General features: G+C 42.7%; 1 protein-coding gene across 1 annotated transcript in view; it reads left to right on the forward strand.

Moving 5' to 3' along the window:
* The first annotated feature begins 8,050 nt into the window (after nucleotides 1–8,050).
* The window catches only part of ZBTB10 (zinc finger and BTB domain containing 10), a 38,414-nt gene continuing 32,073 nt past the window's right edge, over nucleotides 8,051–14,391 (forward strand). The window contains exon 1 of the mRNA XM_063130883.1: nucleotides 8,051–9,042. Coding sequence (XP_062986953.1) covers nucleotides 8,053–9,042 — 990 coding nt within the window. The 5' untranslated portion in view covers nucleotides 8,051–8,052. The remainder of the gene's footprint in view (nucleotides 9,043–14,391) is intronic.

Here is a 14,391-nt window from a genome sequence, read left to right on the forward strand (position 1 = left end):
AATGCAAGCATATGCTGTTGCTGTATATAGAGTGGTATATGATGGAACTGGAATGTTGGGAGCTACTCTTCTACATTAAAACCTACAATGTCAACCAAAAACCTGTTTCATGGCTCATAACACTACTCATTTATGATGGTAACTGCTGAAAAGGTATCTTTAATTTTCTGGGTAGGATACTATGAAAGGGTTTAATGGCTTGCAGTTCAATTTGAAGTCATCTGAAAATGTTATTTGTGGGCAGATTTGGGCACAAATAAAATGGAAGAAGTTTCCTATAATGGTGAAGGAAGGTAAAGGAGGGCTATAGATAAAAAGCTTTAACCCAGAACAATTTACATCCATAATAGGTTTAAAATTTTCTTTTAATTCTGTTTTGGAACAGAAAATTTGCCTGTGTCATCTCATTCTAATGGTGTGATGAAAGGGTTCTGAATTAGAATCTTCTAGCAGAATTTAGTTGTCCTGGAGTACTTCTGTGCTAGGAAGCCAATGTAAACAGTCCTGTAATATGGATCAATTTATTTTGTTACTCTGACCAAAGTTTATGGCTAGTCCTCTTCCTGATAGCCAACACACCCACAAGAAAGGGGCCTACCACTTTTCCAGGGCTGAGAGTGCTCATGGTGAAAAGCAGAGAAAAACAGAACTCATCATTTCTGCAAGGTGGTCTAGTAAGCAAGCTACAGGCAAGTGAATAAACGTAACAGTTAACATGGGAGAACATTAATTACTGCAATTTCCAGAGGGTAGCCTTGTTCCTCTATCACAGCAGTGTAGAATGCAGAAAGAAGATGGCACTCCCCTCTCATAGGCTGTCCTTGCTCATGGACACTCACCACCCCAACCTAAGAGCCAATGTGGTGTAGTGGTTAGAGTGTTGGACTAGGAATTGGAAGATCCAGGTTCTAGTCCTGACTAACCCATGAAGCACACTGGGTAAGTTTGGGCCAATCACTGACTGTCAGCCTAACCTACCTTACAGGGTTGTTGTGAGGGTATAATGGAGAGGAGGATCATGTACATTGCCTTAGGCTCCTTGGAGGAAAGGCAGGATATAAATGTAACAACAACAACAAAACAAATCTCAGCTACTCACTAATTTATTTATTGATTGATTGATTGATGACGAACAACAGAGCCACCTACTTCTTTTTTTGTTTCGAGCAGCCCTTCCCCAACCTGGTGCCCTCCTCCCATATGTACCTGCCCGGACCTTAAGATCATCTACAGGGGCCCTTCTCCGTGAGCCCCTGCCAAAGGAAGTGAGGCAGGTGGCTACTAGGAGGAGGGCTTTCTCTGCTGTGGCACCCCGGCTGTGGAATGAACTCCCCAGAGAGGTCCGTCCGGCGCCTACACTGTACTCTTTTTGTCGCCAGCTGAAGACCTTTTTGTTTTCTCAGTATTTTAACACTTAATTTTAACTTAAATTTAAATTTTACTGTTCTAACTCTGTATTTTAATCTTACATCAATTTTGTTGCGTGGTTTTATCCTGGTTGTGCTTTTTATACTGTATTTTGTATTTGTGTTTTTAACCTGTTGTTTTATTACGGTTTTAATTTTTGTGAACCGCCCAGAGAGCTTTGGCTATTGGGTGGTATTAAAATGTAATAAATAAATAAATAAGTGCCATTGTGGAGCAAAGGAACTTCAAAGGGATATTAGAGTGAGAGATGGATGGTTTAGTATTCAAAGGTTTAATTCTATTGCCGGAGGTTTGGATCAACATAATTGTTTTTTTTTTATCACACTAGATGTGTTAATTGGTTTAACTAGTACCAGGATGTTTGTTATCACTGCCTTGTAAATGGCCACTGTTAATCATGTGATTGTCACAATCAGTACTTCCTGCATTGAATTTTCTTCTGACCTCACAATTTACAATTCCCCACCCCCCATATGTTCTGTACACAAAACCCCATGCATCTGATGAAGTGGACTATAGTCCCCAAAAGCATATGCCAGAATAAATATGTTGGCCACTAAGGCACCACACAATTCTTTGTTGTTTTTAAAGGTGAATTAATGTAAGAATTAACATGGCAGCACATCCATCCATCACTGCAAAAAAGGTACATATTAACATAACAACAGAAACGGAAGCCTTCATTAGATATGCTCAGCAAAAACAACACAGTCATAATCCCATCAAATGCAAAGACTAATAGGATTAAATGTAATGTATCTAATGCATTTCTATATAACATTTGTCTCTTGAATAATTTATTTTGCTAACTTTATTTCAAAATAACTTTTCATGATAGTTTGATATAAATTTATTAATCAACCTGCATTAAACCCATCCTTCTAAGCAAAGGTGAATGGATCCAGTGCTAATTCACTTTGGGACACTTCCAAATTGGGAAACTTGTCATTCAACCCACATCCTACCATCCTTGTAGTGACTGCACTGACTTCTGGTCTGCTGCCCAGAGCAATTATAAGTGCTGGTTTTGAGCTCTAAAGCTGTATATGATTTTGGACAAGTGTACCAAGCACTTCTTGGTTAGAGCCTGAAATCATTTCTGAGGTCCTTTTAAGGGTCCCACTACCTATAAGGCAGGTAAGTGACCCAAAATAGGGCTTTTTTGTGGTGGAATCCATCTTTGGAATTCTCTTCCCAGAAAGGCTCAACTACCACTGACTCTTTCAACTTCTTGAGATTGGGTGAAGACCTTATTTGCCCAGGCCTTTTAGATGTTTTAATATTGTTTTAACTTTCTAGTATGAGTTTCTTTTTTAAAAAAAATCCAATCATCACTGCTGTTGCTCACGCTCTGTAACATCCTGTGATTTTATGGTTTAAATGGGAAAATTGTTGTTTGAGATTGTTGATTTAAATTATTAGCCATTCAGGAAACATTTTAAAGTTGAAAAGTGGGCTATAAATGGATAAAATAAAAAATAAAAAGCAAGGAATTCATTTTAAAAGTTCTGATAATGTTGAAATCAAATCACAATAAGCGAAGATACAGAACAAAAATGTATTTGTGAAATCATGTTTAATAACAATAAAAAGATTATCACAAGGAAGCATTAACTGTATGAATCTGTTTGGAAAAGGAAAAAAATATTTCCTCCTCGAGTAAATTCTAGTGTGGCAATTAGATTAGAAAAAGATGGGGGGGGGGAAGTAGTTGCTCTTTGATAAGGTAGCTCAAGAATCTTCCAGTTTAAGGAAGGTGAACCATTGGCTTTATAGTGAAGGCTATATTAGAAGGCCATATTACAGCGAGGGCCATATCATGAGTCAGACAACAAGAGCTTTTCCCTGTGGGCAGAGGCTGGGATTAGGGAAGGAAATTGTTTAGGGTTTCAGTCCTGTTTTCTTCTGATCAGGCATGTAAAGGCTTCACCTGCTTACTTGTAAGTAGACATGCAGAGGCTTGATATTTTAGATGCTGTTTGAAAGTGCTGCAGTCTACTGAATAGACATATATAAAGCTCATAGGGTTTTGTAAGGATTAGAGCCAGATAATGCATGTGAAATGCTTTGAAAGCTTGAAAGTGGTATATAAATACTATGTATTATTAGACTGGAAAATAAGTATTTATGTACTTATAAACTAAAACTCATCTTCAATCATTTTTTAATTTTTAATTTCTCCCTCATGAGTAGTCATATAAAGGGAAGCAATTATAAACATCTGTTCATTTGCTTGCTAGACTAACAGCAGAATTCTATGTATGTTTACTATGAAGTAAGAAGACACTTTAAATTCAGTGGGCTTTACTCCAGAGAAAGTGTGCATAAGGATACTCACATATTTTATTTATTTATTTTATTTATTTATTTATTTATTTATTTATTTATTTATTTATTTATTATTGCATTTATATCCCACCTTTTTTCCTCCAAGGAACCCAAGGTGGCGTACATAAACCTCCTCTCCACTTTATCTTCACAACAACCCTGTGTGGTGGGTTGGGCTGAGAGTCTGTGACTGGCCCAAAGTCACCCAGTGGGATTCCATGGCCAAGTGAAGACTAGAAACTGGATCTCCCAACTCCCAGTCCAACACTCTAGCCACTACACCACACTGGCTCTCTTATCTGGGAGTAAGCCCGAATGAACTCAATTGAGTTTAGTTGTGAGCAGGCATATATAGCAGAGGTGGGCAACCTCTGGCCTTCTAGATGTTGTTTGACTACAACTCCCAGCATCCCTGATCATTGGCCATATTGGCTAGGGCTCATGGGAGTTGGAATCCAACAACATCTGGAGGGCCAGAGGTTTCCTACCCTTGATGTATAGGACTGTACTGTAAATTCTTAGACTAAAATTTTAATCCCAGATACTGTAAATTGTTATAAAGTTATGGTGTTAAAGCTCAATGTAGTATTTAAGAGAGGAAGCTGGTTTTAGCAGCTAGTTAGAATTCAGTTGAGGCTTCTAACACCTGGGAAGGCATGGATGGCAATTTGGAATAAGTGAATGAGGTACATTTCTTCTCAAAATGACCAGTAAAGAAATAGGAATGTTTACATTTTAATAGCTGTTGTGTAGGAGGCCTAACATTCCATTATAATTAATATACCAGCCATTTTTTCCAGGCTACAGATAAGAGTACACAAAATCAGCTGACTTTAGACCATTTGTTCACAATTGTAGTTGAAACCACCAGCAAAACAGAAGTTTAAATTATATATCTGCCCATTAACTGATTATGCAATGCTGCTAGATATCTCAGCCCAAATCCTAGGGTTTTTTTTAATATATAAGCATAGGGCATCTTGTACAAAGTCAGATATATTAAAAAAAATTGATTGTCTGTTTTGTCCAGGATGGAGACAGTTTTGTGTTAATGGATTTTATATTTTCAAAAATAGATCAACAATTGTCTGCTACTTCCTTTTTCCCAGTGGGCCTAGGAGCTCTTGAAACCTGAAACTATCACATCACCTGGCAGAGTCTGTAACTCCTCCTCCATATTATCTTAAGACTCTGACTATGCAGACATCCAGACTATGACATCTAGTTAGCTTAGACCCTCCCCAGTTCACACTCCTATCCTGACCCATCCTGGGTTTTTTGGTAACACCTGATTATGTGATCTGGAGATCTTGAAAGCGTGCACATTTTTTGTGATCTTTTCTCATGAAGTACATTTCTCATGAAGTACATTTCTCATGAAGTAGATTTTTTCCCCTTGATGCTCATGCCCACACAAACCAGTTAGGGTGAACCTATTATTGTTGCTTTGAGCTATATGGATATGTATCTTAATAGCTAGCTTCTCAGGTTTTCTTACAAATCCTTTTGATTTGTGCCCATGCCACAGCCAACAGCTATTATGAGCAATGTATAGGTGGTGCAATGTGCATGGCAAGAATTATACTATGATGCCGTACAAATGTCCCAATGTTTCCCCTTTGTATGGATCTTGCACTTCTTCTTTGGCATAAGAGCAAGAAACCATGAACACAGGAGCTGTACTTTAAATCATTTTTTGAAAACAACAACAAAATGGCCAAAATCTTATGCACATTTTGGAGTGAATCCTACTGAATTCAGGTAAATATGAACAGTATGAAGTTGAATTGCTGCAGGGGACTGAACCCCATTATGCTAAGACAGTAAGCATCGTAGGATCAGGTTGTAAAGGTGTGTCCATGCTAGCAGTTTATAATGGGACATATTATTATTATTATTTATTTATATAGCACCATCAATGTACATGGTGCTGTACCTATAGTCTACAATTTTATAGTTTTTATATTTTAAGGCTGTTTTCATAATTTGTTTATTCCTGTGTTTATTGCTTTGTATTCTATTTCATTCTTTTGGTTTTTGTAATCTGCCCAGAGAAGGCTGATATTGGGTGGATTTAAAATGTAATAAATAATGCTGCAATGTTTACTCAGTTCATCAGTTAGAATAATTTATTAAAATGTTTCCCATCAACTAATAAAGTATTCTTGATAAATGAGTGTTTTTTTTAAAAAAATCATCATCTTTATTATTATTTATTTATTTAGAATATTTATATACCGCTCTCCATGGAAAAATTTTGAAAAAATTGTAGGCAGCACCTTGTTACTTTTGTCAAGTTACATTGGTATGTATATTTAACTAACCTAAATTATATTTTTGATACTAAAAATACTACAAATTGAAAACAAATGTATTGCTGGGATAGGAACCTTTTTTAAAAGAAGTGTAAGTACTATATATAAAAATGTATGTTTCACTCAACAAAAGCTTTCCTCAGAGAAAAGAACGACGGAAAAGGATTGTTTCCATGTTATTAGGATAATCTTCACATTAGGATAATCAGTAGGAGGATGGGTTGGTTATTGAACGCTCCCCTTTTTTGCGGGGGGTGTCTTTGAAAATGGATAGCAAAGATTCTCAGAAGTTTTTCATTACGGAGCTGTATTAAAACTTTCTCAGAGCGCCTGTCGGGCTTCTTGCAGCCTTATCTAATGCATAATTAGACGCTCCTAAAACCTATTCATTCCAAGTTATTCTTATTTTTAATTTCGTCGGGCTTTCAGGCGTTCGCAGTTCCTCACGGGCTCGACTTGTACATTTCTGCTTCTTCCCTCTCTACCGTCCCCCGCCCCTCACCCCAGCAACTCGCTTAGCAACCTCCGCGCAACCTTTTAGGTCGTTGGGAGTGTGTAAACTGAACTCCTAGTTTCGAGGGCTGCTGCGCGCAGGTAGCAACACGTCCCGAGGTCTTGCAGTTGGCTGCGAGTGATGCAACTGCCGTGTCAATAGAACACAACCCTCCTCGGCGCAGCAGCACGTGCGTGACCTTTATATTTAAATTCCACTTTCACAAGAAGAGTAATAAAGGCACTCGGGGCAGTGCATTTTCCCGAGTAATTACTGGGGCCTGGCACCGCGCGGCTCATAAGCGGAGGCGGCCAGCGCGTCGCTGCCTTAGCCCACAGGCAGCTTTTCTGAATGTACCGCCCGGCGGGGCAGTGGCAGGCGGGGTGGAATATGGGGCACCGCAGTTCAAGGACACCACGAGGCTCCCCCACGGACGGAGGAGCCACGTGGTGTGTGTGTGTTCTGACTGAGGGGAAGGAGATTAGTAGCGCCTGCTCTGCGTGGCGCAAGGCGGGGGGTGGTGTTGTCAGTACTTTGCGTGGAGGGCGTGTGTTGTGTGACCAGGGGGCATTTGTCTATCAGGCAGGGCGGGGGGTGGAAGGGCTTTCACGAGCCATACTATTAAAGGTTTCGTTTTTCTCAGAGGCGGGCTGGTGGAGGAGAGACAGGGGGCTGAGAAACGAGGTGTGGTGTTCCGTGACGGTGCGGGGGGCGCGCGCGCGCGCATAAAGAGAGTCGTGTTGAAGAGGGACGCAAGATGTCCACTTCTAAGCGCTCTAGGGTGATGATGTCAAAGGGGTGGGGATTACTATCTACGCCTCAGGAGGGTGGAGTGCCACCGCCTCCTTAATGAGGGGCGGGGAAAAATCGTGTCGTGTCTTTGGGGACGACAAAGTGGCGTGGGGGGGGGAGAGAGAAGCGCGCGCACACACACGCACACACACGGAAAGTCCTGCCAAGTGGTGGCGAGGCGGTCTAGCCCAATGGACGCGCGTGACGTGAGCGCGCACTAAAACCTGACACTCGCCAGCTGTTCGGGCTCCTCCTGGTCCCCTCCTTTTCCCTCTCCCCTTCCCTCCCCTCCCCCGCGGCGTCGGCGGCTGCTGCTGCCCCAGTGCATTGTGGGCGCAGTCCGTTGTTCATTTGCCATTCGACCTGGGCCGGGGCCTGGTGGGACGGAAGGGCTGCTGCTGGCTGAGCCGGATCTATTGTGGGGGAGAACTCGAGGAAGCGGCGGCGATACAGGCTAGAACACGGGGATAAGATTGCACTCCCCCTTATTTTAATTTTCGTCTAGGCCGGCTGAACTGACGGACGGACTGAAACTGCCCGGCCCGGGTGGGTGGGTGGGTTGGTTTTCCTGCCTCCACCTTTACCCGTCATAGCTGTTGGTCGGGGGGGGAAGGGGGACAGTTGAGCGCGAGGCAGGAAGGGGGGGCGAGGGAGGGAGGGAGTTGGGCGGGCGGGGGGCGCGCGCGCTCGCCCGCCATGTTCGCCGAGATGAACCGCAGGACCTTGGCGTTCCGGGGGGGCGGCCTGGTCAGCGCCACCGCCGCAGTGGGAGGAGGGGCCCCGACGGCTAACGGCAACAGCGGGGGTGGTGGCAGCGGCGGCGGCGGCCCGGGCGAGGCCTGGGTCCGTCAGGAGGCCGAGCAGCTGAACGGCCAGGGGGTGGAGGAGGAAGTGGAGCTGGAGACCGTGGAGCTGGAGGTGGCCGAGCTGGAGGCCACGGACGCCGTGGGGAAGGAGCTCTTGCTCTTGCCGACCACTCCTCCGGACTCGGTGGGCGCCGCTGCCGTCACTGCTGCCCGGGTTGGCCCTATGTTCGCGGAGAGGAACCGCCGGACCTTGGCCTTCCGCGGCGGGGGCTCGGCGGCGGCGGCGGCGGCGGCGAACAATGGCTGCGAGGCGGCGGGGGCGGCCTGGCCGCGGCGGCCGTTGAACGGGCGGGGCGGGGGCGGCGAGGAGGAGGAGCTGGAGCTGGAGGGCTTGCTCGAGGGGAAAGAGCTGGTGCAGGACGGGGGGTCGCTGAGCGACAGTAGCGAGGACGAGGAGGACGGCGAGGGGGGCAGCCTGGGCGATGGCAGCGGCGCCGAGGGCGGCAGCTGCAGCAGCAGCAGGCGGTCCGGGGGGGACGAGGCGGAGGTCAACAGCGTGGGCGCGGGGGAGGGGGAGAGCATTCAACATTTCCCGCTGGCGGCCCGGCCCAAGTCCCTCCTGCAGAAGCTGCACGTCTCCTTCCAGAGCTCCTGGCTCAAGGAGTTCCCATGGCTGCAATACTGCCAGCAGACAGGGCTAGTGTCCTGTGCCTGGTGCGCCGCCGCCGCCTCGGCGACCTCCTCCACGGACGGCGGCAACAACAGTGGCGGCGGCCACGACGAGCTCTGCAAGGGCACCCGCAACTACAAACGCGCCCTACTACTCAGGCACCATCTCTCGGCAGAGCACCGACTCAACGAACCCGTCACTGCTGAGCAGGTCAGTCGAATTGGGGGCAATATGGGCGATGGAGGGGCTAGGGGAAGCAGTCAGGGCGGGTGCCAAGTTCCCTCCCTAGGGGAGAGTCTGACCAGACAGCATGCCCACGTGTGTGAGCTGCTTTAAATGGATTCTTCTTTCTCATTGCCCGGTTCTGAGGGCACATTATGCTCCTGGTTCACCTTCTGTCTCCAGTAAGCAGATTATTCTGCCTTCTGTTTTCAGGCTGACTTGTTTGATAGTTCTGTCTGGAAGCTTTACCAGCAGCCACTTAACCTTTTAACAGTTTGAGCTTTCATAATGGTTACATTATAGTATCCTTGGTTCTTGAATGGTTATGTTTCTCTTATGTAAATGATGGATAGGGTACAAGTAAAAAGTCTCCATGCAGGCAGGCAGTTGATCCCTATGGAAATGTAAAGTGCATATGTGCTCCCTTGGTCTGCAATCATCTTACACTTGGGTGATGGTGATGTCACTGAAATCTATGACACATTCACATAGTACAACCTACGCTTGGAAGACCTATGCATGACTACAAGGAAAAAATCTGTAAATGGCGTTAAGGTGAACTAAAGTTATTGGCAAGTTTTTCAAAGTTACTACCCCACCTCCAATGATAACAGCTCCTTAATAAACTGTTGAAGTGACTTAGGAAGCTTCAAGCTACTTTAATTGGTGAAGCTAAATGAGTTATTTTCTGGAAACTTTTATAAATGTTTGCAGTATTACAGAACTCAATTTGTCTTCTAAAACTCAGGAAGATTCTGTAGACATAGATACTTTCAAAACATCAGAAATTCCTGTTGTGTTATCAAGAATCCTAAGTTGTGGCTTTTGTGTGGCATGTGGCTTTTTCTGGTTGTAGTAAATAGTTTATTAAGCACTATAATCAGCGCTGCAGAAATAAAACTGATACTGAAACTAGCTAAACATGTCACTTCCACATCTGAAACCTGGATATAGATGATTACACTTCTGTTAACCACTGATTAAAATAGATGTGTGTTAGAACTTGTAACATTTCAAGAAACTCAGACTAGTGTTTCTAGGTAAACAGCAACCCTTTGAGGTAGGTTAGCTGAGAATCCAGCAAAGGATATATGAATGCAGCTGCTTGATGGTTGTATCTGATGCAGCCAGTGATGTACATCCCCAGCTGAGGCTGTGTTAAACATGGTGACTAGAGCTGGCTTATAGTCAATGACCTGGCCTAAGGATTTTTGTAGATGTGGGGAACTGAAATTGGCCCCCCATATCTAAATGTAACATTTTACCATAGTGGAGGCCAATCTTCTTGTTATATGTGGCACGTTTAGTCTAGTGTTATGAGAGTGCACCATTTTACTGCATATTACAGAACATATACATCTTGGCACACTTCTCCCCCAACCCCCCACAAAACAACAATACCTTGGTATGTTTGGTTCTTATCAGAGTAGGGCAGTAGTACAGCACTAGAAAGGTAGGAGTGTAGGCCTGACTGTGCCATAGACTTCCTTGCTCAGGGGTTCACATACACTGCTATAGCGAGTGTCCCCTCCTTCTGTGAGCATAGTGAGTCAGTGGATTAAAAAAAGATTGTATTTAAAGAAATATACCAGTTTTAAAAAATAATTTGATATATTTGTTTGCTTGTTTTTCAAAACTGAATCAAGCCTTCTACCAGATTTGTTGAGAGAAAGGAGGGTTTTTTGTTATGTAGATGAGGACTCGACTTGATTATTCCTGAAAGATGAATACTTGCACTCTATTTATCAAACACATGTATTTCATTTTCACTTGATTAAAATAAACTTTTAGTCTGCTCAGTAACTATCAGACTCAGTCATGGGTACTTCACTTTTGTTGGCTACTTTGTTTTTATGAGGGTGGGTTGGACTAAAGGAGCAACATTGGAAATTAGAAGCAAAGATAAAAAAAATGTCTAGTAGGTTCGTATATTTCCATAGTTAACTTAACAAATTGTTATGCATGCTGACTGAAAGAGGCCTTTCAAAAGCCATTCCATCTAGGTAAAACAACAGGGAAACATGCAGAATGTGTACAGTGTGACGGAAATGCAAGGCCTGGTTGTAAGAATGAGGGTAAAAAGCCTTAATAAATGTGGTTAAAGCCATGGTTTAAAGTGTCTTCTGAACGAGGACATTGTAAATTAGGGGTAAGCAACATTTGGCCCTTCAGAAGTTTTGGCCAACAACTTTCATGATCCATCACCATTGGCTATGCTGGCTAGGGCTGATTGGAATTGTAAGCCAAAACGTTTGGAGGATCACAAGTTGCACACCCATGGCTCAAATAATACTCTATATAGTTGTAAATTAATGTACTTTAGTGGTGAGATTTGGATCATTAGGAAATACATGAAGTATCAGTGGGAAACGTGATATAAATCAGTGCAACCTTCAGTGCCCCCCTTTCAAGATCCACTGAATTGTGTGTTGTAGGGAAAAATATTGATAGCCTTTTACTTGAGAGGTACTGAACACAGGCTGCCTGGAAGTAGAGATTCCTGCAATACCTTTCATCAATACCCCTCAAGATTGCCCCCCACAATAGTAGATGAAACCTCTAGAGATAAGTATCAGAATGACTGACTTCACTCAGACTTACAAACTCAATGAAACTTATAGCTTTAAAACATTTATTATAACAATTTAAGAAAGTTAAACAGACACAGGGACCTCCATTCAGCAAAGCAAATTAAAAGAATATACTCACAAGTCTGGCAGACTTCTGGAGAACAAGATCTTTGCTAAGACAAACACAGACAAACACTCTCCCAATAACCTGTGTTGGACTCTTCTCCCTTCTCAAGAAAGACCATAATCCTAGGCCTAGCAACTAGACTCAAGCCAGTGCTGAAAAGTCAGCTTAGGTTTTGATGGTTTGAGAGAAGAAACAAGAATATCTGTATACTCACAAATTCTGCATCATTCATACTGACTCTGCAAAGGAGTTCTTCTCTGCAGAGGGACTTCCATTTCTCCCATGCAAAATCAAGGAGTCACTGAGGCCTACATGCTAGTCTCAGAGCAAAACCATCTGGTTTTGAGCACATGAGCTCCTACTGCCTTCCAGCAGTATAGCCTTGTTTCTTCCAGCCTGGGCTAGTCAGAGCTGGGAAGTGGTAGTAGTGCTCAAAAAGGTGGAGATGGCTCTATTGTCTGCTGTCCCAGTTGGATGGAGAGGTATAGGAGTCTGAGGAGAAGTAGCATTTCAGCCCCTCTACAGCTCCAAACTCAGGAGAAGGGTAGAGAATTCTTTGTAGTACTGTGCTTCAGAAAGCATCTCTTAAGTACAATACAATGCACACGATCCTGCTTTCTTGAGCTTGGAGATGGAGAATATGATGGGATATTTTCACTATTTGTGCTGTTTTGTGAAGGTGCTTATCTAGTTTCACTATGACAAATACGAGCAAGGTCATGTTGACCACGGATTTTTGGTTGGCTTCAAAGACCAGTCAAAAAATTGTCAACACTTTGTATTGATCTGTATTCTGTATCTGTGTGTTCCATTTTATATTCTAGGTTTTCCTGCTTGTAAGTCAAACTGTACTTTAGTGATAACAATTTGTCCCAGACACAGGCTAATTTAAGTTGCTTTCTATGAACTGCATACATTTTACATCCTTCAGCCTGAAACAGCTCTTTATGACTCACTTGTGACTATATTCACATTAACTTGCTGAGAAATTAAAACTTTGTCTTTCTGACCTGACCTGTAGCACAACTTATGGCCTTAGCTAGACCTAAGGTTTATCCTGGGATTGTCCCGGGGTCATCCCTGTTCATGTAAATGACACACAAGGGATCCAGGGAGCAGGCAGGGATGACCCCGGGACGATCCTGGGATAAACCTTAGGTCTAGCTAAGGCCTAAGTTTAATAATGTGTGTTTGTGCATGTGTGTTAGAGACTAATAATAATAATTTGAGTGTTGGACACTAATAAAAGTAATGTGTCATGCAAAGTATGTCTCTAAGCATTAATGTTTAGATAACTGGAGAAGCTGTTCTCATTTTGTTACGGTATTTCAAGGCTGTTGCATTTCAGCACTAAGGTAGCTGCATGTGGTGGTGGCGGCAACAGTGTTTTCAAGTTACTTTGCAAAAGTGTCATACATGATATGAATATCATGTATTATCTCCGTTGCTTTGCCCTGCTTGGCTTTTAAATGGCTTCTGTATATTTCCGTTACATAACACTTTGCAGATCTCTCAACTAAATTCATCTCTCGCATATATCTAGTAGTTTAACATTTTTTTCTATTATAGACCGCATACCTGGGTAGCCTAAAGTATATATCTTTTCTCAAAAAAAGTGTTTAACTGCTATTAGTATAGTAGTTGCTCCCATTGTGCCATAGTAAATGAAGTAAAATGCTGCTGGTGTGTAAAGTTCCTTTATAGTACATTAAAATAGTTCAGATTCATGGAGCTGAACATGTGGGTTATAATATTTTAAACAGACACAGAAAGCTAATTTCACTTTTCAGTTCAAGGATCCCTAAAATAGATGTAGGGTGTCTCCAATCTCATGGGCTTGTGTCTGAAGATGGGTTTGGGGATTAGGTAGTTAAGCTAATTAAAATCCTTCCATTTGTACATCTTATATTTCAGACATTTGGAGGGAGCAGTTCTACATCTTCACTACAAAACAGCAGTTTGTATTTTCTTGTGTAATTTATTATTTTTGTTAATTTTTGTTACCTTTCCATCACATGAATAGGTAAAAACCCAGAATATCAGATGTGTCTGAAAAGGGGGATATTGAAGTACCACATACAAAGATACAGGGGGGAAAGTTACAATGTTTGTCAAATAAATAAACAAAACAATTGTGGTTCTGGGTTATAAACACTAAACGATTCAAACAGGATTGCTGTTTTCTTCAAGTTTAAAGTTTTAAACCCTTCAGTTATAATGTAGCATGTAGAAAAACATGTGGCACACTTATGCCTGAATATGTAGTTTCATGCAAGGAAACTAACTTAGAAATTAAATGGCTACCAATTTGAGTTCTAGAACTAGTTTTTGCTTAAGAGTTAATACTTCAGGTTCAGTGTCAATGCATGAGATTCAGAACACTATTTCGCTCTGTGGTGATAATAGTGGTGGTGAGATGAATTCCATAAGAGCAAGTACTTGCTGACATCTAAAAATGTATTTTTGAACTACATTTCCCCCAGTCATAAGTTGATGCAGCTAACAGAACAGTAGTCTTGCTTACTCAGTCTTGTGACATCTTAGACTAAGGCCTTAGCTAGACAGGGCTTTATCCCGTGGTGAACCCCGGGATCGTCCTTGTGCGTCCACATGACTCACAGGGGATCCCAGAATCAGGGA

This window comes from Elgaria multicarinata, chromosome 7, assembly GCF_023053635.1.
Source record: "Elgaria multicarinata webbii isolate HBS135686 ecotype San Diego chromosome 7, rElgMul1.1.pri, whole genome shotgun sequence".
Classification (NCBI taxonomy): domain Eukaryota; kingdom Metazoa; phylum Chordata; class Lepidosauria; order Squamata; family Anguidae; genus Elgaria; species Elgaria multicarinata.